The sequence below is a fragment of the Muntiacus reevesi genome, chromosome 3 (genome assembly GCF_963930625.1).
Source record: "Muntiacus reevesi chromosome 3, mMunRee1.1, whole genome shotgun sequence".
In the NCBI taxonomy this organism is placed as follows: Eukaryota; Metazoa; Chordata; class Mammalia; order Artiodactyla; family Cervidae; genus Muntiacus; species Muntiacus reevesi.
Genome location: NC_089251.1, coordinates 227,053,583 through 227,080,614, shown reverse-complemented (window position 1 = coordinate 227,080,614; position 27,032 = coordinate 227,053,583). Strand labels below are relative to the sequence as shown.

Below are 27,032 nucleotides of genomic sequence, written 5' to 3'. Positions count from 1 at the left end.
GATGGATTTAGCACAGTTTTTAAAAAAACCCAAACCATGAAAACTCTTGGTCTTCAAGTTGAAATGATTAAATTGAAAAATGTGAGTTGTTTTCCACCTCCAGTCACCTTCGGCCGGCATCCCATCCAGTACCCAGCAGACACTAACCGGTCAGTAAAGTGTATGTTGTTCAGTCACTCAGTTGTATCCCCACGGACTGCAGCATGCCAGGCTTCCCCTTCCTTCACTGTCTCCTGGCGTTTCCTCAGAATCATGTCCATTGAGTTGGTGATGCCATCCAACCATCTCATCCTGTCATCCCCTTCTCCTCTTGCCTTTCCCAGCATCAGGGTCTTTTTCAATGAGGTGGCTCTTTGCATCAGGTGGCCAAAGGATTAGAGCTTCAGCTTCAGCATCAGTCCTTCTAATGAATATTCTGGGTTGATTTTCTCCGGATTGACTGATTTGATCACCTTGCAGTCCAAGGGACTCTCAAGAGTCATCTCCAGCACCATAATTCAGAAGCATTAATTCTTCAGTGCTCAGCTTTCTTTATGGTCCAACTCTTACATCCATACATGACTATCCCACATAAACTGCCAGTGTATTTTTTTATTTTTCAGATTATTTATTTATTGGTTTTGTTTTGGCCTCAGTGCATGGCATGGCATGTGGGTCCTTCTTTCCCTAACCAGGGACTGAACCCATGCCCCCTGCAGTGGAAGTTTGGACTCTTAACCACTGGCCCACCAGGGAAGTCCCTGTCAACCATTTTTACAATCTGTCCTTTGACATTTGGGTTTGCCTTTGGCTCCTCCCCCGTCCCAGTCCATTCTCCTGTCAGTCTCCCCGTCGGTCATTCTGACTGTCTTCTTTCCCACTTCTGGACTGAGCTTCCTAGTTCCCCTGTCCATTTGCAACTCTCCTGCTCAAGTGCAGAGGCAGCCGTGACTTCCCAGCAGAGGGCTGCAAACGCCTCCCCTTGATCTGCGTTTACTCCCCTCTACGACTTTAGATTTTATTTTCAGCCACTCCTCAGCATGAACTTCCAAGGGAGCTGCTTCCTGCCTTTGTTCACATTTTCTTTGCCTTTTTATTTTGAAATGTCTCAGCTACAGTTTTCTAACCTCAGCCTTCTTTCAGTTCCAAACTAGTATCTCTCATTGCTTTTTCCTCCCCTCTCTCTTCTCTCTTTTATTTTTATTATTTTTATCCAACTATAGTTAATTTTCAATGTTGGGTTAGTTTCAGGTTAGTTTCAACAAAGTGATTCAGTTATACATGCATGTATATATATTCTTTTTCAGATTCTTTTCCCTTGTAGATTATTATAAAATATTGAATATAGTTCCCTATGCTATGCAGTTGGTCCACAAGGCTATCTATTTTCTATACAATTGTGTATGTATATTAATCCCGCTACTATATATATATTAATCCCAAACTCCTCATTGCTTTTATTAGATAACATAGTTCTAGCACTGGATTGCTATGTTTCATGAACACATCTCTCATCTCCTCAACTTGATTATATGCAGTTTAATATCTTTCGTATCTACCGCAACTCCCACCCGATACAAAATTCATCGTTCTGTAAGCATTTCCTTTCTTCTCCTGCTCTTTGGCTTTACTCTCCTCCCATCTGGAATGCTCTATCCTGGTGACGTGCTTTACTGTCTATTCCTGACGGTCCTGCCCATTTCAACAGCTTTCACCTTCTCCCAAAGATCTTCTATTCCCCCAAACAGAATTAATCTGTGTTCCCCTGCGTTTGTATTTCTGTTATAGCACTTCTCATGCTCTCCTTCATAATGTAGTTGTTTACAGACCTGTCTGCTCTAGCAGATTATGAGCCGCTGTTATATAAGGACTGTATCTTATTCACCTTCTTGCTACCGTTGCATTTAGCACGGATCTCGTACACACCAATTTTTCAGCAAGTATTTATCAGTTTAAGTCTCATACTGGATGGTAGACAACTAGACATGAACTAGTGTTTGTTGTTAGACACCTACAAATGTGGTTGGTATGTAGAGAGCTACTTACCTGCTCTGTGCTCTTGGGAAACCTGGACTCTGGGAATTGTTGTCAGTTAGATTCACCTGGTTCACATATAAAACTGTGTCCGTGTTGGGTATGATTTCACTACTGTGCGGGCAGTAAGTGGCCCAGGCTCTGCGAGGCTATCCTCATTGAAATGACGGGTCGGTCACTCTGTGACCAGAGAGCCCGTATTCTGCTTTGGGAAAGGAAAAGAATGTCTTATCTGTTCGAACCAGTTTAGGATTCTAAAAGTTTCTGATGAATTGGCTTATTTTGTTGACAGGCCTGGCCCTGACACGTGGGTCTGGGTGTGTTAGTGGAGGGACATGCCTGTCCTCTGTGATTGGTGACTGCCCCAGCCCTGGGCGTCTCGATGAAGGCGCTGGAGACCTGGAGAGGAAGGCTACCACATCCGCCCTGGCTGGCGGGCACGTCACTTGGAGCTGCCACGTGGTTCAGAGGGGAGAGTGGGTCAGGGACATCATCCCATCCTCCTGTGCGAAGGACAGCAATGTTCTTTGTGCTGCTGTCTGACCAAAACCCAAAACTGATCGCCTTCAGATTATTCTCAAAGATGGAGTGCCTCCTGAGTGAACACAGCTTTTGCAGGCAGAAAAAATACAGAAGGATAAAGCCAATCTGATTCCTCAATTTCATTTTAACCAATACCTTTAATTGTCCCAATCAAAGTTCTTATCAGACCCTTTAATTCTTCTTTATCTCGACTAACATAAACTTTACATCTCTATCCATTTTGGGGGGAGGGGGGCTTAAGCAACATCAGTTTGTCTTCTCACACTTCTGGATGTGGGAAAGACAAAGTTAAGTGCTGGTAGTATTGGTTTGTGGTGAGACCTCTCTTCCTGGATCGCAGGCAGCTGCCTTCTTGCTGAGTCCTCTCATGGCCTTTCTTCTGTGTTGAGACACTCTTGTGTCTTTTTCTCTACTTGTAAGGACACCAGACCTGTTTGATTAAGGTCTCACTATCCACTTTCTTTTAACAGAGGGGTTAAAATAGCAAATATGGGCTCAGTCAAGAAACAAAGAGCCAGGATAAATCCATCAACAGAAGTGTCCTTGCTAACCAGTCCAGAATGCCAACGCCACTGAGTGCTTGCCTTGTTCTGAGGGCATCATCTTCACAGTGGTTTCTTGAGTTAGGTTAATATGTTCTGCTTCAGAAAGGAGACTGAGCAGAAAAAGATTAGGTGTCTTGTCCAAAGCAAATATCTAGTAAATGGCAGTCTTAGGATTCCAGCCTGTCTAGTTTCAAAGCCCAACTCTGAACTGCTTGTTTTTTCCAGCTCTCATGAGTAATCATGGCTTGTCCTTATGTTTCCTGATGAAAAATAAAGGTGATCTGAATAAATGAAATCATAGTATCTCTCCCAAACTCATTCTAATCAATAATTTCATCTCAACTTTTTTGGGGTTTGGTTCAAAGGTTTCCAACAACAACAACAAAAAAAGCAGATGTGGATTTCTTCCCTGACCCCTTCGAATATAATAATGAGCTAATGGATAGGCCTGAAGGAAGAGGGGGAAACCTGCAAGGTTGGTAGTCCCATCCATAGGAATAGTTGATTGCATGTATTTTGATGCCAGTTCAAATGAATATTCTATCACCAAGTACTTGAAGACCTAATTCCTGGCACTTTGAGGAACAGACCTAAAGAACATCTCTAAGAACAGACCTCAGAAGAATCTTAGAGATCATTCAAGAGATGCTTTGACCTGAAATGCAAGTCTTGGCTTCATTATTGATGATGGGGTGACTTAGAGGATGCAGCTTGAGCTGTCTGTGAGGGCTCCAAAGAGCTTTGAAAAGAAATCGAGATTGTGTACTGGAGGAAACATAGCATACTTGGTAATTGTTGGTTTGTTCTAAAAGGAGAGAGAGAAAGAGAAAGAGAGGGATTCTACATTTTTTTAAAAGCCTCAAGGCTTGGCGACCTTTCATCTAGTAGCGCCTGCCAACGCCCCTACTGGGCTTGGTGATTAGCTATTAGAAAGGGCTTCTGAGTCAGTCAGATCAGAGTTCACCACACTTCGCCCACTGCGTGACCTTGGGCATATTCAGTTTCTCTTCAATCTTGGTTACTTCAGTGTGGATAATGAGCTCCACGTCTCAGAGTTTTTGTGGTGACTAATTAGATAACATCTGTAAAGTGCTGTTTTACTGTGATTAAGGCCTCATTTCTTAGTTCCAAAGGTTGAACCAAGAATTTCCGCTAACCTAATGAGCTCTGGCGTAGAATTATCAGGTGGGAGTCAAAAAACAAGACTTGTTTTGATTCCCAACTTCTGAACCCACTGGGGAGGAAGGGCATGGCTCTTGCCATCCCGCATTCCAAGTGAAGTTGATCGAGGCTGATGGGGGAGGGCTGGGCATTGTGTAATCATGATTAAGGCCCCAAAGAGCAAAGGGTGGGTAGTAAGTGTGTGAGGAATACAGCAGCTTGGAGGACAAGTCCCATGACAGTAAGATGCTGGAGGACTTCTTCTGTGGAGGTAACTAGGTGTAAGCGTGGCTCCTGCGCAGAGCAGCATGCATTCTACATGTGCCTAAGGGACCCACCAGACCACTCATATACCCTCAAATCATCAGTCTTATAATTCAAAAATAGCAGTTGTACCTAAATTTAAACTACTGCACTATATTGCATCATCTTGTTTTTAACATAAGACCTACAGACTTCGCAAATTTAGGAGACTGGTGGCCAAAGAGAAAAACTCACACTCAGCTAGCAATTGTGGGGACCCCAAGCCCTTTCAGAGGGGATATTCTTTTCCAAAGACCACAGTCAATAAAAATGCTTAACACTAAGTGGGCCATAGTAAGTGCTCAATAAATATTGTGGTTATTATTGGTTTTGATATTATAATGATTATTAATATTTAATGTTGCCCATCAAAATCATCATTTGAGGTTAACATAGGTAATTTCAAGCTACCTAATTCTATTAAATAAGTACATACTCATTTATATTATATATACAAATGTGAATATCTATATACATACTATTAGCTTTTTTAAATTTCTCAAGGTAAAACTTTCAACTGTACAGAAAGGTATAAAATACAATAAACAAAAGTTTGTTTTCCTCTTCCTCTGTGTGTGTGGTGGGGCAGGGAGAGACTCTCAGTATATTAACATAATTTTAAAACAACATGCCAGATTATTTTACAGTTTGATCTTGTGACTTAATTTTATATATAATTACTTAGAGCTCTGTATCATGCTTTTTAACATCTACATACTATTCTATGTGTGAATGCACCATACTTTTAAAAACATGTCTTCTATGCTTAACATCTAGGTTTTTATGATTCTTTTGCTATCATATGCAGTATTATAGTGAATATTCTTGTTGTTCAGTCACTCAGTCATGTCCAACTCTTTGCAACCCCATGGAGTGCAGCACACCAGGCTTCCCTGTCCTTCACCATCTCCCTGAGTTTGTTCAAACTCTTGTTCATTGAGTCAATGATGCCATCCAATCATCTTATCATCTTGTCACCCCCTTCTCCTTCTGTGCTCAATCATCCCCAGCACCAGAGTCTTTTCCAGTAAGTCAGCTCTTCCCATCAGGTGGCCAAAGGACTGGAGCTTCAGCTTCAGCATCCGTCCTTCTGATGAATATTCAGGGCTGATTGACAGTTTGATCTGCTTGCTGTCCAAGGGACTCTAAAGAGTCTTGTCCAGCATCATAGTTTGAAAACATCAAATCTTCAGGGCTCAGCCTTCTTTATGGTCCAACTCTCATATCTGTACATGACTACTGGAAAAACCATAGTTTTGACTAGATGGACCTTTACTGGCAAAGGGACATCTCTGCTTTTTAATATGCTATCTAGGTTTGTCATAGCTTTTCTTACAAGGGGCAAGCATCTTTTAATTTCATGGCTGCAGTCACCGTCTGCAATGATTTTGGAGCCCAAGAAAATAAAGTCTGTCATTGTTTTCATTGTTTCCCCATTTATTTGCCATGAAGTGATGGGGACCAGATGCCATGATCTTAGTTTTTTGAATGCTGAATTTTAAGCCAGCTTTTTCACTCTCCTCTTTCACCTTTATCAAGAGGCTCTTTAGTTCCTCTTCACTTTCTACCATAAGGGTGGTGTCATCTGCATATCTAAGGTTATTGATATTTCTCCCAGCAATCTTGATTCTAGCTTGTGCTTCATCTAACCCAGCATTTTGCATGATGTACTCTGCATAGAAGTTAAATACATAGGGTAACAGTATACAGCTTTTCCCCAGTTTTGAGTCAGTCCATTGTTCTATGTCCAGTTAGAACTGTTGCTTCTTGATCTGCATACAGGTTTCTCAGGAGATGGGTAAGGTGGTCTGGTAATACAGGAATATTCTTATATATACATTTATACATACATATCTGATATAGGTATATTTCTAGGGTAAATTTCTTCAGATAGAATGGTTTGGTTAAAATTTTTAATTTTAATTTTGATTTGTTTTAATTTTGATTGTTTTGCTTGAAGTGAAGTCAAGTCGCTCAGTTGTGTCCGACTCTTTGCGACTCCATGGACTGTAGCCCACCAGGCTCCTTGGTCCATGGGATTTTCCAGGCATGAATACTGGAGTGGGTTGCCGTTTCCTTCCCCAGGGGATCTTCCCAACCCAAGGATCAAACCCGGGTCTCCTGCATTGTAGACAGATGCTGTGCCATCTGAGCTACCAGGGAATTACCTGCAAAAATAGAATACCAACTTACATTCTTACTAATGTATATGTCACTTTTACTGCTCCCTCACTAGTAATGGGTATTATCAAATGCTTTGATCTAATAAGTGAAAATAGCAGCATATTTTAAGTTATATTTCCTTATGTAGGAAAGAAGCCAAAGCCCTTTTCAGGGTGCATTCTTGTTCCTTTTTCTGTTTCTTAATTTTATTTGCCATGTTGGTGGGTGAAGAGGTAGGTTGTTTATCTTTTTCTTATTACTTTGTTAGTGCTCTTTGAGTCTGAAGAACATTAAGTCCAGATCACTTGTGTGACAATTTTTTTCTGTTTTTGTCATTCTCAATTTTGTATTTCTTTCCCAGACAAATACTTAAAATTTATATGTAGTCAAGTTCTTTAATATTTTCATAGCTTCTGAACATTTTTGCATGCTACATTAAAACTATAACCATAGTTTCTATTAGTGCTAGTATAAATATGTGCGTATATGTAATAAATATGTAACTATATATCCATAATTTTGCCTTTTCTTCATATGCAACTTATTTTTATACAAGAAATCCAGTAGAGATCTACCTTTTTTCCTTCCAATTGGCCAGCTACGTTTCCCAACATTACTTATGGAATAATCACTCTTTCCCCATTAATTTGAAATGTTCCCTGTGTTATCAATATTAATTATCAATATACAGAGGTTGATTTGCAGACTCTTACTTCTTTGTTCTGTACCAATACCAAATTTAAGTTCTGTAGTTTTATAATGTTTTAATATTTATTAAAAAGGTTAATTCTTATTGGTCTTTTTAAAATATTTTTTTCTGAAAGAGTTTTGAATATTAATTTTCCAAACCAACTTTCATATCATTTTGTGAAGCTCACATCAGTGCTGTTTCCTGTTCTCTCCAACATGGCTTTCAGCAGCATCCGTAGGCCAGAAGTGTCTATTCCCTTTGGGTGAAGCCTGGGCCTCACTGAGTGCTCCTTTCACATTCTCTTCCTCCTCCTGAAGCCTCCTCTTGGTTTTTCATTCAGTAAATAGTTTTGAGCTCCTGTGCGATGCAAAACTCTGTGCTGGGGGCGCTGAGGACAACAGAAGCTGAGAAGACAGGATTCTGCCTGAAGTATTGATAGATGCTTCACGCTGGTTTCTGTCACATCTGTAGGCGTCTCTGAGGAGGCAAATTTCTGTTCTGTTCTTGATGACACACCTGGATTCTTTTAGCAGTCAACATGTATTCCTTTAATGAGAGACGTTATGAATATTTTCACAGAATTGGAGGTAATTTTTCATCTAACAGTTTCTGAGGCTACAGAATGGTAAGCAGAGGTTCAAATCCTTTTCCTATTTTCTTCTAAACCAACCTATATTATTCTTCCCTTTACATATCAGAAGGAAAAGATTTAAAAAATAAATGTTTTTAAAGACACAAGTGGTTGCCTGTAGCCACTTTTAGGAGAAACATACTGTTGTCAGGTCTCTAGCATGACTCTTGAGAAAATAGACCACAGCATAAAAGTGGTGTTCTGTGGGCTGCTTTGTCAACCACGGTGGGGGGATGGGAAGTGTCAGTCACTTTTCCAGAAGGCTCATGTGTATGTGTGTGCTCTGTCGTGTCCAACTCTTTCAACCCCATGAACTATAGCCCACCAGGCTCCTCTGTCCCTGGAATTTTCCAGGCAAGAATACTGGAGTGGATTGTCATTTCCTGCTGCAGGGCATCTTCCCAATCCAGGGATCGAACCTGTGTCTCCTGCATTGGCAGGTGGATTCTTTACCACCAGCACCACCTGGGAAGCCCCAGAAGGATCATAGATGGCCATATTTATAAGTAGTTGCCTCATCTCTATGCAGTTCATTCGAATTTTTCTGAGCAAAAACTGTCATTTCCTTTTGAATATCTCTCCTGAAACTAATAAATTAGTGCAGCCTGAGCTGCTGCCCTTGAATGAAGACTTCATGCTGTGGCTACTGCTTGCAGGTAGGTGCCAGGACTGAGGTTAGCCAGGTAGCCACCGAGGCACTCACTTGCATCATGTAGATTGGTCAGGCGCTCTCAGTTCTGACCAGGTACGGCTGGTCCCTGGGGTGGCTGCTCAGCATCCCATGATGTTGCTCTGTGACCTGTACAACATAAAGCTTGACTGCTTGGGGCCACCTTCTCCAAGCAGGCAGTCACGTTCCCTTTCCCAGGAGACTGAGCTCCATAATCTCATCATCCATGCCATTAAAATAGCATTCTTATTGGATGCAAAGTGTGATCATGACTCTTTTTCAATTTCTGTCACCCTTTAGTCTCACAGAGAGTTGCGATTTATTACTGTGTTCATTGGTGTAGCACTTTTTACATACTTGTATGATGTCATGCATGCATGCATGATCAGTCACTCAGTCATCTCCTACTCTTTGTGACCCCATGGGTGTAGCCCGCCAGGCTCTCTGTCCATGGGATTTTCAAGGCAAGACTACTTGAGTGGGTTGCCATTTCCTTCTCCAAGGGATTGTCCCGACCCAGGGATTGAACCCAGGTCTCCTGCGTTGGCAGGTGTGTTCTTTACCAGTGAACCACCAGGGAAGCCCATGATATTATGCACTGGTGGTCAAAGCAGTTTTGCCAAGTAGCATTCATGTAAAGTAATCTCTGTCTCTTGTTCTCCCCCCAGTGTATTAGGCTGAACCATATGAAATTTCAGTCTTCATAATAACCAAAGATAAGAGGAGTCTGTCCCCTGTCACCACCATCACCATTGATTTACCTTTCAAATCTTGTTAGCCCACATTTCAGCTTTTCTTTTCCCACAATCTCCTAAATGGCCATGGCTGGTACAGATTTCCTTTTGATCTCCCTTAGGGCCTTTTTGTAAACTCCCTCTTTATACTTATGAGGCCAAAATAAATTTTTCTGCTGTCTTTGTTTGATCTTTGATGGGTTTCCTTGGACTAGCAATCAAAAGAGATACCTATCAATCATGACGTATGTAAGTCAAATTGTTATGCTATACACCTCAAATTTATACAGTGCTGTGTATCAATTATATCTCAATAAAAGCCAAAGAATAAATGCAAAAAAAGAGAGAAAAATACCTATCTGAAATCAGGCAATTACAGCAGTTGCCAAACTAGTCAACATAACAAAAAGGATACAGTTGGCTAAGTTTTCTAAATGAGTATTATTTGCTTTTACTGAAGTTATGTAAAAACAGTTATAATAGAACCTATTAATTTGGATTCCACTAATCAGATAATTCAAACTATTATATATAATTATGCAATTATAATTCAGTTTCTAACTATATATTGATATGTAATTGTGATTTAGCTACCAGAAATAATTTGAAAATAGTATAAACACAGTTGGAGGATTTATCACTTAAGAAGAAAACTCTCAAGGGGGCCTTAATATCCTCTACCAATAACTAAAATTCTGAGTAAAAGTCCTATCATTAAAGAGGAACTCAAAGAACTACACACACTAGAACCTTGATAATCTAGAGATACTATGTGAAGTGAGAAATAGCAAACATGCCTTTTGAAGAAGCAGTCTGAAATTCCCTTTCCATGATCTAAGAGTATCATTTTTTTACCTGCATCCACCATTCCTAATTAGTGAGATTTTGGTGTACAGTCTACATTAACAAAATATTTTGCACCAGGTTTTTGTGATAGCTCAGTTTGTAAAGAATCCACCTGCAATACAGGAGATGGTTTGATTCCTGGGTCGGGAAGATCCACTGGAAAAGGGATAGACTACCCACTCCAGTATTCTTGGGCTTCCCTTGTAGCTCAGCTGGTAAAGAATCCATCTGCAATGCGGGAGACCTGAGTTCAATCTCCTGGTTCGAAAGGTCCCCTGGAGAAGGGAAAGGCTACCCACTCAAGTACTCTGGCCTGGGGAATTCCATGGACTGTATAGTCCTTGGGGTTGCAAAGAGTTGGACTGACTGAGCAACTTTCACTTTTGAAGAGGAAATTTAAAAAGAGATTCTGCCCACACTCCTGCATTCTGCCCTGTGATAGTGGCATGAAGGGAAGTTCTTATTGCCTGTCTGAGCCGCAGATGCTTCTTGTATAAAGTGGGGATAAGCACAACTTATTTCTTAGGGTTGATGGGCTAATATAAAGTTCAGAAGTTAGTGACTCACATAAAGTAAGGGATGAGTAAGTATTCATTCTCTTCTGTTTCCCTTTATGACCTTTTCTGAGCATACTACTTTGCTGCCCTTTTCCAACTGCCCTTTGAAACCTAAAACTGAAGCTTAGTCAGATCAATTGCTGGTCTTCTGTCCAATAAAAAGGGGCCACAGAGTTTGCCTTATTCTTTTAACCGACATATTCAAAGACCTCTTTACAAGACATAGTGCAAGTACCTAACAGCAAAGTTAAGTGGTCATCTCTAAGGAATTTCAAAAGTTACTTGTTCTGCCAAAGTGCTGGTAATGTACACATTATCCAGTGCTCTGGATTAGGGCACTGAAAAGCATAATTCTAAAAAAAAAACAAACTTATGCTATTGAGGGGTGGAACAGTTAATAATTAACATCACACCCTGTTAGCATAAACCTTGGTCAGTAAACCAACCACCTATCATGGAACAAAGAAAGATTCTGATGGGAAGCAGCGTGTCTTTCTTTCAACAAATTTGAGGTTCTGCTATGTGGCAGACACTGCCCAGGTGTATCTACTTGGAGATCCAGACTAGACCCTGCTAGGCTGGGTGGGTGCCCTTGTAAAAGGCTCTAGACATGTTTGATGAAGGGGTGGAGGAGAAGAAAGCAGTTGCAACAAAGTGAGGGGCTATCCTGTAAAGATAAATGTTACCCAAGAGACTTTTTTGCTTAGGGCAGCCTCATGAGGGGATCTTTACCCATCCACCCTGGAAAATCTGGGAAAGTAATCAAGAAAGAGCTCCGTTTCTTCTGCAGTGTGGAGAAGTGCATTGTCAAGTCATTGCGAGCTTAGTGGGAAGAAACAAGCTCAAATCCTTTGGGAGCGATATGCGTCTCTGGACATTTACTATCACTTAGTCTGCTTAATGCAACTATTAAAACACCAAATCAACATCAAGTTTATGTGAATTCACTTGTCTCATCTGGAAGGGAAACTGCACAGTCCAGTGTGGTGGCCACTAGGTACATGGGGGTTGAGTTCAGTTCAGTTCAGTTCAGTTCAGTTGCTCAGTCGTGTCCGACTCTTTGCGACCCCATGAATCACAGCACGCCAGGCCTTCCTGTCCATTACCAACTCCCAGAGTTTACTCAAACTCATGTCCATTGAGTTGGTGATGCCATTCAACCATCTCATCCTCTCTCATCCCCTTCTCTTCCTGCCTTCAATCTTTCCGAGCATTAGGGTCTTTTCAAATGAGTCAGCTCTTCATATCAGGTGGCCAAAGTATTGGAGTTCCAGTTTCAGCATCAGTCCTTCCAATGAATATTCAGGATTGATTTCCTTTAGGAGGGTCTGGTTGGATCTCATTGCAGTCTAAGGGACTCTCAAGAGTCTTCTCTAACACCACATTCAAAAGCATCAATTCTTCATTGCTCTGCTTTCTTTATAGTCCAACTCTCACATCCATACATGACTACTGGAGAAACCATAGCTTTGATTAGATGGACCTTTGTTGGCAAAGTAATGTCCCTGCTTTTTAATATGCTGTCTAGGTTGGTCATAACTTTTCTTTCAAGGAGCAAGTGTCTTTTAATTTCATGGCTGCAATCACCATCTACAGTGATTTTGGAGCCCCAAAAGATAAAGTCTGTCACTGTTTCCACCGTTTCCCCATGTATTTGCCATAAAGTGATGAGACCAGACGCCATGATCTTAGTTTTCTGAATGTTGAGTTTTACATGTGGGTATCTACATTTAAATTAATTTAAGTGAAATAAAATTTTTAACCCTTAAAAATGAAATGAAAAATGCAGTTCTTCAGTCTTGCTGGGCAGATTTCAGATGTTCCATAACCACATGTAGTTAGTGGCCACCATAGTAGGCAGTGCCCACGCAGAGAAGAGCCATCATTGCAGAAAGTTCTCTTGGAACACACTGGTTTTGTTTGTGCCATTATTATGCTTGTACTCTATGCTGTACTATGACATCTTAGTAATTCTCTAAAGTAACCCTGAAGGGTTCATTCCTATTTTGCAGATGAAGAAAGAATCTCAGAAAAGATAAGCGGTTCCTCTCACTACAGAACCTGACAGATGGTCAATGTCCAGTAAATGGTAGGAAGTGAGAGGCCCAGGACTGACCACGACGCTCAAAAGTTCCAACAATAACCAGGTTCTGGTCCAGTGTTAGAGCATTTTAAAATCAAACATTAATAAAGTCTCCCTCTCCTTGCTCTCATTTAATGACATATTTAAATACTAAAACTACTCAGAAGAAGAGGACGTATATATTTCAGTTTTGAAAGGACTAGACAAGTAAGTGGATCCCTGGGTCTTGTGGTGGGTTTTGGAGAGTGAACTGCAAATGGGCAGAAGGGTTTTGTTTTGTTTTTGTGTTTTTTGAGGTGGTAGAAATATTCAAATGTTAGATTTCTGTGTGAATTGTGTCTGTAAGTACTAAAAATGTATGGAGTTGTATATTTAAACTATGAATTTTATGGTATGTAAATTATGCCTCAATAAAGCAAAAAAGAACGAGATATGAATCCTAAAACTCTAGGGCAGCCAAAAATTGAATTTGAAAAGCTGCCAGAAACTTTAATTAGTGAGTCAAAGATTATTTGTTGGCATTTCAGGAATTATCCTCATGATGGTAAAAGAAATGCTATTTCATCTCAAATCAAACACTGGGAAACTCTGTGAGGTCTGTGTTACTATCTCCATTTCACAAGGGAAGAAATTGAGAATCAGAAAGTTAAAATAAGTTGCCCAAGACCCAAGGCCAGTAAGAATGGACAACAGTGTCAAACCCAGTGTGGCCTGGCCCAGAGTCCACGGCCGCTCTCCCATCCGGGTCACGGTCTCTTTCTCTGAGCAGAAGGAGCCCTTCCACTGTTTGACTTGACATCACTTCCCTTCTTCCAGGACAATGGTAAACTGATTTTTCAATGCTTCTGTAGGGCTTGTATTTTGTACTCAAGAAGATTTATGAAAGGTGTGAGTATGGAATGTTTTCAATATTGAATAAAAGGGGGAAAAAATCTGGGTCTTTTCCAGATGGGTCTTTGCATCAGGTGGCCAAAGTAATGGAGATTCAGCTTTAGCATCAGCCCTTCCATGACACTGTAATTATGAAAGAAAATATCACAGTGCTTTATTTTTCCTTCTACCAATATTCTTAGAATATTACACGCTTTTACATTTTTTGGCAGTAGTAGAATTTATTAAGTAATTTTGAAATTCTTGTTCACATTTCAAAATAAAGTGGACTTGCAGGAGTCCTTGAGTCACTTCTTGTGTGTGCAGATGATTGAATGCCAGGATTTGAAAAGTCATTAACGCAGTTTCAGGAAATTAGCCATCTCCTAGTGTCAACAGTGGATTGTGTATTTTAGCTGTTTGACTCACTGCTCCAGTGGGCAGCCTGCTTTCTTGTGAACTGCAATCATTAGCCTTCTTCACAACGTGTTTTCAGAACAAGTGCCTCCTCCCTGACTTCCCACATCGTAATCACTTTATAGTGCAGGCATCTTTGCAGACATCTAACACCTTAAATTGGTCTACCACAGTCATCACACTTGAGCAAAGCATTGCCTGGCACTAACACAAAACTGGAATCAAGATTGCCGGGAGAAATATCAATAACCTCAGATGTGCAGATGACACCACTCTTATGGCAGAAAGTGAAGAGGAACTAAAAAGCCTCTTGATGAAAGTGAAAGAAGAGAGCGAAAAAGTTGGCTTAAAGCTCAACATTCAGAAAACTAAGGTCATAGCATCTGGAACCATCACTTCATGGCAAATAGATGGGGAAACAGTGGAAGCAGTGTCAGACTTTATTTTTTTGGGCTCCAAAATCACTGCAGATGGTGATTGCAGCCATGAAAGTAAAAGACGCTTACTCCTTGGAAGGAAAGTTATGACCAACCTAGATAGCATATTAAAAAGCAGAGACATTACTTTGCCAATGCTATGGTTTTTCCAATGGTGATGTATGAATGTGAGAGTTGGACTGTGAAGAAAGCCGAGTGCCAAAGAATTGATGCTTTTGAACTGTGGTGTTGGAGAAGACTCTTGAGAGTCCCTTGGACAGCAAGGAGATCCAACCAGTCCATCCTAAAGGAGATCAGTCCTGGGCGTTCATTGGAAGGACTGATGCTGAAGCTGAAACTCCAATACTTTGGCCACCTCATGCGAAGAGTTGACTCATTGGAAAAGACCCTGATGCTGGGAGGGATTGGAGGCAGGAGGAGAAGGGGACGACAGAGGATGAGATGGCTGCACGGCATTACCGACTCGATGGACATGAGTTTGAGTGAACTCTGGGAGTTGGTGATGGACAGGGAGGCGTGGCGTGCTGCGATTCATGGGGTCGCAAAGAATCAGACACGACTGAGCGACTGAACTGAACTGAACTGAACACAAAACTGGTTTCATATATTCTTTAGAAACATTGTTTCCTTTCTCTCTTACTCTGGATTTTGTGGAGGTATACCTAAATTTGGACAAAAGGTTTGTTTTGAGAAACTCTCATTTTAAAGGATTTCAAGGTAGCTCCTTTTAAAGCGATGAATGCACATATAAAATTGTCATCCTGTATTTATTTATTTTGAAGGTCCAGATTTTTCCCCAGTAGATTTGCACAGAGGAATTTGACTATTATTTGGTTAGCAAATGCGTATTCTCTGTAAAGGGCACTTTGAAGTAGCATCAGCGTATATGTACCACCCTGTATAGGGTGAATGGTTGATGAGAGGTTGCTGTGTATCGCAGGGAGTCCACCTTGGTGCTCCTACCCCCATGGGATAGGGTAGGGCGTGCTCAGGAGGGAGGTTATGGCTGATCCACATCGTTGTACAGCAGAAACCAACACAGTATTATAAAAATTAAAAAACAAAAAATAAAGCAGTACATAAAGTGCATGGATTTGGACTCACTGCAGTTATCAGACTTATAGTGTAATCATTTTCAGTATCTAAATGTATCAAATCAATACATTGTACACCTTAAACTTCCACAGTGTTATATGTCAATTATATCTCAATAAAACTGGGGGGAAAACTATGCCTTCTATGCAGTAAATACAATAAAAACAGATACATTTCAAGATGGGCTATTGTGCATATATATTATAAGTGAATTGAAAATGATTAGAATCGCTTAACTTTTTTCTTAAGTCATAGTAGAAATACCAGCACTAGGAAACAGGAATGATAATGTCTATTTATGGTGTGCCTACTATTTTCCAGATGCGAAGACTAAATCTTGGAGTGGTTTAGTAACTTACATAAAGTTTTCAAAAGTAGGTTGCAGAGTTAGAATTTAGAACTGGGATTCTCCTGGGCATTCTAATAAAACTCTAAGCAGGAGTTATTGTTCTTGGCTGCTGGAAAAATCTGTGCTGGGATTGTTTTTATGGTGGGACAGACTACCCCAGCTAAAATGACACCCCCTGCTGAGACAAAGCTGCTTTTATGGGCAGCAAATTCACAAATAATGTATAAAAAAACAAATGCTAACATTTCTAAGTTTAGAAAAAACTTTCAAAGGGCCCATTTCAGCAGTCAGCCATCCTTAGTGTTCTTTTTTAGCTGTGGGTAGCAAATTCTCAGCTATATGGATAGGTATATGCTTCCAAATTCTGTGCCTGGTTTGTGAAACATGCCAAATACACCAGTCCTGTCAATACCTCCTCTGTAAATGTCATCATCTACGCAAATACCAACTTCTCATGCCAGCTTAAGGAGATTGTAAGGATGGTGTTCTTTTAGCAAGCAGAAGGCAAACTTCTGGTGTGCTTGTTTTTGTTTTTAACTTTTTAGCTGCTGTGGTTTCCATTGCCTCTTATGGTATTAGCACCAAGTGATGTTTGCTGCCCCCAGTTCCTTGACCATATGAATCAGGCTGGATTTCATCATTGTTCAAACAGCTCTTCCAGGCATGGGCTTCAGTTGAGGACATCCTTACTCAATAGTGTTGATGTTGGAACTGGAAAGTCCTTTTACTAATGCAGGTTTCTGCTTTATTGTGTTGAAATCTTAGACAAATTGATCATCTGTAATCTAAGATATGGGCAGGATTTAGCTCTCGCGATAGGCTGAGTCTTTTTCGTTTAAACCGGTATGTAAAAGAAAGAATGGAATGAAACTTCAGTTCCACAAGTCATATGCGCTTAATATAAAGATAGTACAGAACCAGAAGAATTGGGGCTGCATATCACATAATTTTCATTGCAGTTTACTTTCTAGCACTTAATCCAGTCAAAATATTTTCCTTCACAACATTGCTACCTTCCGAATTACTCAGATGCTTAACTGTATTCTGCCATCTACATTTATGCAATAAGGGAGCATATGCATCGCAAATGAGAAGAACTCATTCCAAGAGGACATTGTGGAACTGACGATGTAAGATGCCCCTCATCACCTCATTCAAGCTACTCCGGGTTTTCCTTTCCAGGGTTCAGCGGACTCCTACACAAGCAGGCCGTCTGACTCCGATGTCTCTTTGGAAGAGGATCGGGAAGCAATTCGGCAGGAGAGGGAGCAGCAGGCGGCCATCCAGCTTGAGAGAGCAAAGGTGACGTTCTTGCCCCTCTTGGGTTCCAAAGTGGCATGTTGCTCAGCAGGTATCAGCTGCTCTTCCCCTGTCTCAGATTTCTCTGGAATAATCATTTCATGATCGTCCTGATAAGGCACCAGATTGCCAGACCCTCATCTGTTCACCCCTGATAGTAACATTCTAAGGGAGTGGTATCCTGAGACCTGGACCCCTTCAGTTTCCTTTTGCATTTGGTTGGGTGGTGAAAACTCTTGGTCATCTTCGATCTTAGTGATCGAGGACCATACCCAGCTTGCCCCTCCGGGTGTTGGCAGAGAGCCACTCAAGGGACCAGCTTGCCCGCCCCGTTCTCCATGACAGCAGCCTTCATTACTGGCCGCAGGCGCACAGCTGGTCTATGCACTGTTGATATCTCTATCCTTCCCTCCTGGTTTCAGTCTCCCACCTCAAGTTCCTTCCCCGTTCAGAACTTTGAACAATGATTAGCATTTCAGTAAAACTGAGCAATAAAAGGCTTTCCTGAAAGAGACCTTTCGATATTCCAGAGGAAGACGACCCCATAGGAGGCAACAAAGAACAAATTGCATTTTTGAATGTTAGAACTGAACGAGTCACTAGCGATTTCCGAGTGCTATGTCTTTCAGACTTTTTTTTTTCTTGAAAAAGCACAGACCCCTTTTTTGAAATGAAATTTTATTCAGAGTAATGGACATAACAGATTCCTGGTCAGCCTCTCCTCTTTGCCCTTCATGATAGACTCCTAAGGCATATTGATCCAGTCTTTCCAAGTTTTAGGAGGAAAAAAAAAATGGAAGCTCAAATAAAGTGAACTCCTTCCCTTTTCTATTTTGACAGTAAAATATTTAAAAGAGGGGGAAGAGGAGGATGAGGCAGGCTCAGGAAGTGTCTTCCTTTGCTTTGACACCCGTGATATCTGTGCCAGGCGGTGGAAGGGGGTTGCAGGCAGTGAGGTGTCAGTGGAACCCTAATCCAGGTCCTGCCTCAACCCTCTTGCTCCCCAGGCGTGTTCCCAGCACGAAGAAATGAGCCCAAAGCAGAGCAGCCTGCTAGTTGTTCAGAATTCACCTGCCAATGCAGGAGACCCAAGCTCAAATCTCTGGAACTTGAAACTAAACCCACTCCAGTATTCTTGCCTGGAGAATTCCATGGACAGAGGAGCTGGTGGGCTGCAGTCCATGGGTTCATGGGTGACTGAGCGACTAAGCACCTCTAGAATAGAGGAGCCCAGGATTGCAGAAACCTGGTGTGTTCTCTTGTGGCTAATTTCTGTTTTAGTTTTCTCTCAGGGTCTATTCTGTGGCTGCTGTGGTCACCCAAATGCGAGCAGTAATGCTGTCAGCTGAAGCTGGAGGTTGGCTGAGCCTCTGCCAAGCTGCAGCCGCCCAGGAGCGCTCTGCTGCAGGGGAATTTGTCTAAAAAGTTTCAGAAGCAGTTTTGTTAGCTTGGGAGAAGGTGAAATGATGTGTGAACAGCTCCACCCTGCCTGTCTGCCCCAGCCGGGCTGGCCTTTCTTTTCCCTGCTAGGACAAGATATTCTGTTGAGTGGGATCCTACAGGTTTTCAGATCTGAGGCTATTTCAACAATATTTATTTTACCCCTCCACCTCTTTTTTCTTTAAGACCCAGCATACATTTCCTGTACCCCAAGATGTGGGTATCTGTTATCATTTAAAATAATAAACGTGGGAATTCCTTGGCAGTCCAGGAGTCAGGACTCCATCCTCTCACTGCTCAGGGCCCAGGTTCAATCCCTGGTTGGGGAGCTGGGATCCCTCAGGCCTCATGGTGCAGCCAAAGAGAGGTAAAAAGAGTCAAAGGACTCTTATACGTCAGAAAATAAAATAACAAACTTAAGCTTTATGACTAAAGGACAAAGCAGACTGCCCCTTCTGCCTTCGCTCCCCAAGACTCTGGGGCACAATTCTTTGGGAAGTTGGAAAGTATGACAGGAGAGGGTACACGGTTGGGTGAATAGGACGGAATGCTTTTCAGAGTCCTTTCTGCAGATTTCTTAGTGCTGGCTGGAAATGCGAAACCCAGTTGAGATCCCTCCTTGGAAAGTGATTTTTCTTACTGCCTGGTACTCTCCGTGATCTGATTCTACATTTCAGTGAGAAAACCCCTCCTCCTCTTCCTCCCTTCATCCTTCTTCCATGGTTCTGTTCCCAGTCCAAACCCGTAGCGTTTGCGGTGAAGACAAACGTGAGCTACTGTGGTGCCTTGGACGAGGATGTGCCTGTTCCCAGCACGGCCATCTCCTTCGACGCGAAGGACTTTCTACACATAAAAGAGGTAAATGTAGGGCATGTTGCATTCCTTAACCTGCCGCACAGTCAAGGCCAGGAATCAGCTCTGAGCCAAACTAAATGGAGAGGAGCCCTGAGGGGCTGCCAGTGTTTTGCCTCATTTAATTGGAAAGGCTTACAAATCCATCCCTCCTCATCGAGATTTAGAAGACTGAGATTGTTGCTTGCATTATCACACATTTAAAATAAAACTAGCTGTTGGAGAGACAGTGGTTTGGAGTGGGAGAAGTCTGGAATCAGGGAGACCGTTAGAGCCATTCTACATGAGGGATAATGGGATTGAGCCATCCTGGTGCTACTGAGATGGAGAAAACTATTTCTCTCCACATTTGAGGTATATTGTGGGAATTCAGTGAAGAGTGCTGGTGATGGACCTTGTGGAGGAGCTAAGATTGAGGGAGACATCAAAGATGATCAAGGAAATCAAGGTTTATGAATTGAGCAGCTAGGATGGATATGACTAGGGTGGGGTGAGGACAGATGGGAAGGGGATTTGGGGAGTGGACATCTCAAAGGAAAAATGAAGTAGGAAATTAGATGTGAGAATTTGGAGCTCAAAGGAAGGGGTGGGGCCAAAGATACACATTTGGATCGTTAGTTTATCCAGGTGGCATGTAAAGCTGTGGTAATGAATGAAGTCATCTAAAGACAGAGGAGAAGGAGGAGAGAAGGCAGCCCTGGATCAAATCCAAAGGAATTCCATCCTGCAAAGGTGGGGTGCATGAAAAGACTCAGCAAATAAGGAAACTGAAAAGGAGAAGCCTGAGATATGGGAGGAGAACTAGGACAGAGCAATTCATGGACATCAACAGAGAAGAGTGTGTTCAAAAGGAGGAAGCAACCAGCTGCAGCCAATGTTGTGACATGTCACCTAAGGTGAGGAGAAAGGAATGGACATTGGGTTGGCACACGGCGGTCAGCAGCGTGGAGGTCACTGGGACCATTGTCTGGAGTTGGGGAGATGAAAGCTGGATGCAGTGTGATGAGGAGAGAAGGGGAGTTAGGAAGTATATTTAGCAAAGCACAGACCATGCTTCCAAGGGAGCTGACACTGATCAGGCAGTAGACTGAAGAGAGTATGAAGTGAAAAGAGGTTTTCTTTCAAGATGGGAGCCATCAGAACATGTGTCCATGCCTGTTAACAGAGAGAAAAGAAGAGAGATTGATGGGGAATGTGGGAAGATTTGATAGTCAGGAAGCCTGGGATTCAGACCCCAAGTGATGGGGCAGACCTTTGATAAGAAGGGGAACCCTTACTCATTATAACAGATAGGGAAAAGATGAGTTTAGGTACTCACAGCTTTGGTTATGAGAAACTGAGGAAGCATCGAGTTGACCTCTTCTGCTTTCTTGATCATGTATGACAGGGGGATATTCATATTTGCCTGAAAGACAAGGATTCTCAACCCGAAACATGTGCCCTAGCACCTGAAAGGTTAGGGTGACTTTATGTCACTATTCTCATCAAAAATGACCAAACCATATTCATTAGTTGCTCATTCCCATTGTTTCCAAGGAGAAGCAGCACTTGAAACAGTAAAAGAAGTCCTCAGATATTCCATGCACACTACTCGCACCTGCATCCCCACCTTGATGCATTTTATTGCTTTCCTCCATTCCATCAATTGTCTCCATTTGTCCTGTTGGTTGCTTTTTTGATCTATATCCTCCTTGACCAGTGACTTTCCCTTGCCTGGCAGTTTGATGTATGATGTTGAGCTGGTAATCCTATATGGATTAGAGCCACTTGTTTCCAGATTTTGAGATCTCAGATAAGGAAACACCTTAGGAAGAGAAAGTGCTCATCATTTTCAGGAAAGCAAAATGAGAAGAATTGGAATATCACTAAGGTGATCTTGCCAGGGAGTTGGCATGTACTCCCAGAAGGTCAACACAAGTGAACATATTTCTATAATCGAGGTGTAGCCTTTCCTCTCATCCATAACCCAGAAGGCCATTTGGTATGCTCTATTTTCATTACTTTCTCAGTAATGAAAAGCTTGAAAGCAGAGAAGAGCTACAGCTGTCCTTATCACATACACCGAATGACCAGTGATTTAAGCCCTTGAATGTACCATGTAACTTTCCCCTAAGTGACTCAAAGAACTTTCATTGAGTCAGATCTTCTCTCTGCTTTAGCTGTTTCCTAGAAGAAAGTAGAACATCTTGGGAAGTTACATCAACTATTTCAGGAACCCCTTTAAGACTATTTGGGTAGCAGTTAGTAAGTTAGTGTTCCGGTGGGCTAATTTGATTTCAGGAAGTAACTTAAGCTGTTGGAAACTATGACTCACTGCCTGTTTTGTCCCCACCACAGTAAAATTTAAATTCCAAATCCATGGCCCAAACATTCTAAAGGGGTCCCACTGCCTTTTGTTAATTCCAAAAGAAATAGACCCGTTATTTCAGGAGTGTTATCCTGAAATAAAAGATGGAAAGGTGGGAGAAATTGAGACCGAGACTGTTCAAGATTTTATATTAGGTTGACTCACATTTCAGTGCAGGCTCAGACTGCATGGCACGTGTGCTTTGTGTAGGAGCTCCGTGCAAAACAAAGGCCACATCTCTAACTCATATCTTTTTGCTTTTGAGTATAAAACTGTTACTCAGAATTACTCAGAGTCACCCGGAATTTCGTGCTTTGATGATTCAATGGAAATATCCACTTCTCCTCAGCGTGTCAATGTCATATACATATAAATTCTACTGTCCTGTGAACTAAGCAAAATATACCATATTGAGTTACGCTTTGAAAATGTGAGATGCTTCCTGGATCAAAGAGAGAGAGCTACCTTGTCCGACACTAATAAGGACAATAAAGGAAGCTTTCGGAGTTATCTCTGGAGGATGTAAACAGTAGGACTAATGTCTGTTTTCTGGAAATCACCTAGCTGAAACCTTCCCTTGAGGCAGGTAGCTTGGATTAAACATGCCTTCTGCCCTAGGATTTGTCAACTACAAACTGGCACTTGCCATGGGTGCTTTACTGAGCCACCAGGGAAGCCCCAAAGAGTCGGACACGACTTAGCGACTCAACAACAACAACAACACGGGCACTTGTCATCTGCCTCTATAAGGATTAAATCATGTGCTGCTGCAGCTGCTGACTTCCAACACCCTCTGAAAGTGGAGAGCAGAAATGAGGCACTCGGTGCTCTGGGGAAAACTGGAATAACTGGTCTTCAGATAGTTAGGTATTTTTCAGGAGCCAATTTTATGAGCCCAATTCTTATATCTCCTCATATTTAGAAAAGCACTAAATTCCTTCTTAATGATGACTGCTCCTTATGACTAGCAGAAAGCTTCCGTTTGTGCTTGATTGAATGTACTCCTTCTGACCTCCCTCCCCTGCCTCTTGGAGCAGTTTCTTAGAACTATCTAAAATGCCATCTCCTGGGCTATAGTCCTCATTTTGCCCCAAGTAAAACTTAACTTGCAGCTGTCATATTGTGCATTTTTTAAAAAGTCAGAAAATTCAGCAAATCTATCATTACAAATGCAGTTTTGCTGGTCCATCAAATAGGACCATGTTCACCCCATATTGACTGAAGCCTTTGTGTGGGTTTGTTTCCCAAGGTTACATGTCTTGGAATTTTATTTAAATGGAAATTCCTTCATTCCTATTGGATTTCAGGTCACTTGGAGATTACTTCAAAAATTTCACTTATGTAAAATATGCTTAGTCTTTGTGAGAGTAGGCTTGTTTTTCTTCGGGTAATAAGATGGACCTTGATTTGCAAATCTGTATTTGGAAGATTATATTGTTTTTCCCCAGAGAGAGTAAATTACAGATAGTACGGTGGAATTTTTACCTCAAAGCTTTTGATAAATAACAGACTGTTCAGTGTATTTCATCTTAGATTTGTCTCTCTTGTCTTCCAGAGTTCTAATTACAGTGGTGCATATTTATTCTTATAAAATCTATTCCCAAAGATGTGGCGAGGGCTTCTTGACAAACACCAAAGGAATCTGAACCTTAAGACCTGATTTTATCCCAGGGATTAGCAAACTGTGTCCCATGGGCTGAAACCAGCCTGCCGTCTTTCAGAAAGAAAAGGTTTATTGAAGCACAGCCATGCTTACGTATTTACGTACTGTTGGTGGCTGCTTCCACACTACAACAGAAGATTACGGAGGTTGCATCAGAGACCATATGGCCTGCAGACCCTGAAGTATTAATTATCTTGGCTTTTGGACTAGAAAGTTGGCTTTATTCTTTGGACACCTCCCAGATATATATGATATGGTATAATATACTATAAATAGTGTTTGTATATATAATATGGTACAGTATAATATTATATAACATAGTGCTTCAATCTTTTGGCCCCCTGAAATGAATAAATGTGAAGATAAGTGAATTGATAGCATCTTTATTTCTGTGTTCTAGAAATATAACAATGATTGGTGGATAGGAAGGCTGGTGAAAGAAGGCTGTGAGATTGGATTCATCCCAAGTCCGCTGAGATTGGAAAACATACGGATTCAGCAAGAACAGAAAAGAGGACGTTTTCACGGAGGGTAAGGCTCCTTCTTTTCTCCACATTTTATTTGGAGGGAGTAGGGAAATTAGGTGATGTTTTCAAGTTTCCTTATTAAGTTAAACACGTATGCTTTTGAAGTAAAAGTTATTTTTCTATGCGCAAGGCGTTTCTGAAATTGACACAAGGGGGTTTCAGGTAGTTCATGCCCCCTGTTGTGTACGGAATGAAGCCTGAGACTCCTGGAATCAACATGAATTCCACAGTGGAGACTGTTTTCTGTGACCTCAACAAACCCTCTTGGGAACCTGAGCTTCCCTCTGTGAGAGTCGTGTAGGGCATCCTTTAACAGTACCGTAAGTGGGGGCCTGGCCTGACCTGGCATCGTAGCTCTCCTTGGTTATTTTTCAGAAACTCTCTTTCAAGTGAGCACAGAAAGCCATGGTACATGCAATACCATCCCAGGACTAGTAGCAGCTTCTCCAGGGTTTTCTGTGGCCACTGCTTGGTAATAAAGGGAAGACTGTCCAGCTTCAGATGAATTAACCTCTAGTGAACAATGAAGTGTCCACAAAGATCAGAGTACAGGTGTTTAAAGGTCCCAGCGATACAAGCAAAGCCCGAGAGGACAAACCAGCATCATACTAAGCCTGCATATATTGTGAGCCTACATTGAAGCACTGATTTGATACGTGTTACTGTTTTTTGAAAGTCCTAAAATAGAATTAGTTCTTTCTCTTAACTCTCAACCTCCTTTTTCTATTAGATCCTTTTCTGTTTCAAAAACGCCTCTGGACCCAGAGGGATGGGATGGGGAGGGAGGTGGAAGGGGGGGTCAGGATGGGGAACACATGTAAATCCATGACTGATTCATGTCAATGTATGGCAAAAACCACTACAATATTGTAAAGTAATTAGCCTCCAACTAATAAAAATAAATGGAAAAAACAAAACAAAACAAAAAACACCTCTGTTCTTTAGCAGCCCTTTCGCCTTTGTCACAATGGGAAGTTCTTAAACAGTGATAGGAGATCACAATAGTACAGTGTGAGCCCCACTTTTAATTATCGACCTTTGTTAGGATATAACATGCCTGTAATATCATTAATGATTCGTCCCTCTTATTACTTCTTCACTAGACTTTTTGTCTGTCTAGCTGCTCCAGGTGAAAACCTATGTTCCTTTGCAATTGCTGTTTTTTCTTACTGGACCCTTTCCTTCACTTTCCCACTGAATCACTCCTTCATCTGCTTCAGATCTGTGTTAAATATCATCTTTTCAATGATCCAGTTCCTGCCACCATATCTAAAGTTGAATCCACTTCTCTTCCCTTGCTTCTTATTTCTCTCCCCTTCAGTTTTCTTTGTTGCACTTACTACTATCAAAAATACTACATTTTTACCTGTTCATCTGATTGATACTGACACCACTAGAATTTGTCTGTATGAGGGAAAGAATTTTGTTTTCCCCTCACTGTTGTATCCTTAGTTCTATAACAGTGACTACTCTTCTGCTCATTCTGAGCTGTGTTTGAGATCCAGCCAGTGCATTGGTGGTCAGGGTCAGTTAAGCAGGCGGATCACAAGAACACTCCTATTAGTGATTCGTTTGCCTCATTTCTGCATTGAATAATTAGGAAACAGACTTTTGCAAAGTATTTCCAGATCCTAGTTAGTTTCCCACTTTCTCTGAGAAAGGAAGTCAAAGAAAACATTTGGGCAGATTCTTGAAGCTCTACTCTAAGAGCAGGACTTGGTGTGTTTTAAATTATTTAGTAGGATTAAGGCCAAAGAAAGTTTTGTACTCTCAAGTTCTATTTTCAAGGAATCTGGGGAATGAGTCCTAAGTTCCCTTTCTGTATCTTAGGAAATCCAGTGGAAATTCTTCTTCAAGTCTCGGAGAAATGGTATCAGGGACATTTCGAGCAACTCCCACATCAACAGGTGAGGGTTTTAGTTAGACTTTTTTTTTAAATGGAATGTATTTCTTTCTTAATCTTTGAAAATACATGCAAATATTTTTTTTTTTACTAATTTGGAAGCAATTTAAAGATTTTTTTACTTAATATTTCATTGCTTATTTGCTTCCCTCTAGTAATTTAATTTGATTTAAAGGGTACTTGTGTTACTAGAAATTCAGATCATTGTAACAACGACAGAGATTACATGTTTTGATATGGCTCATGATTTTGTACAATCTTAATTGCCCTCTATTGTATAAATCATTCAGAAGCAAGTTCACTATTCCACCTGAGAACCCAGCACACTTTAAGATGGTGAGGGCCAATTATATGAGTTTTAAAAGCATTCTAAAGAAAATGCTGAGTTTCAGTCTTCATGTAAAACTTCAGGGTGTGTTGGTATACCCTGAGCTGTGGAGGTGGGGAGGGCTGAAGCAGAGAATGAGGTTTGGCCCAAATGGGCTCATTTCTGTTTGAATAGCAGAAAACTGAACCCTGAATTTAATGGTAATGACGGGACAGTGATGTGGCCCAATCAGGAGCTGTTGTGCAATTAGAAATTGTGGAGGTATTCAAGCAAGAATTTTTCTTCCACCACATTCCCTGGCTCTACAGGCTCATTTTGTTCTGCCCCAGAATGGATGCTGCATTAATGTATCTGGGATTATCAATTCAGAATGACAGATCCAATATCTGTCCTGGCATACCATAACTGCAGGAAACTGGGTTGGTTCCAGAACAGATCTGAGTATCTGAGTCCTTGTATGTGAACCCTGATCTCCAGGGCTTTGAACCAAAGTCTTGTTCTTTAGGTTTCCCCAAATGGACAGGACTGCATGGGTGGCCACAAAGCCACAGATATTGAGTATATT

General features: G+C 41.4%; 1 protein-coding gene across 3 annotated transcripts in view; it reads left to right on the top strand.

Moving 5' to 3' along the window:
* The window catches only part of CACNB4 (calcium voltage-gated channel auxiliary subunit beta 4), a 253,916-nt gene that overhangs the window by 185,337 nt on the left and 41,547 nt on the right, over positions 1–27,032 (top strand). For all 3 annotated transcript variants that reach the window (XM_065927847.1, XM_065927845.1, XM_065927846.1), the window contains exons 3-6: positions 17,291–17,410; positions 19,583–19,705; positions 24,110–24,240; positions 26,067–26,143. In XM_065927847.1, coding sequence (XP_065783919.1) covers positions 17,291–17,410; positions 19,583–19,705; positions 24,110–24,240; positions 26,067–26,143 — 451 coding nt within the window. The remainder of the gene's footprint in view (positions 1–17,290; positions 17,411–19,582; positions 19,706–24,109; positions 24,241–26,066; positions 26,144–27,032) is intronic.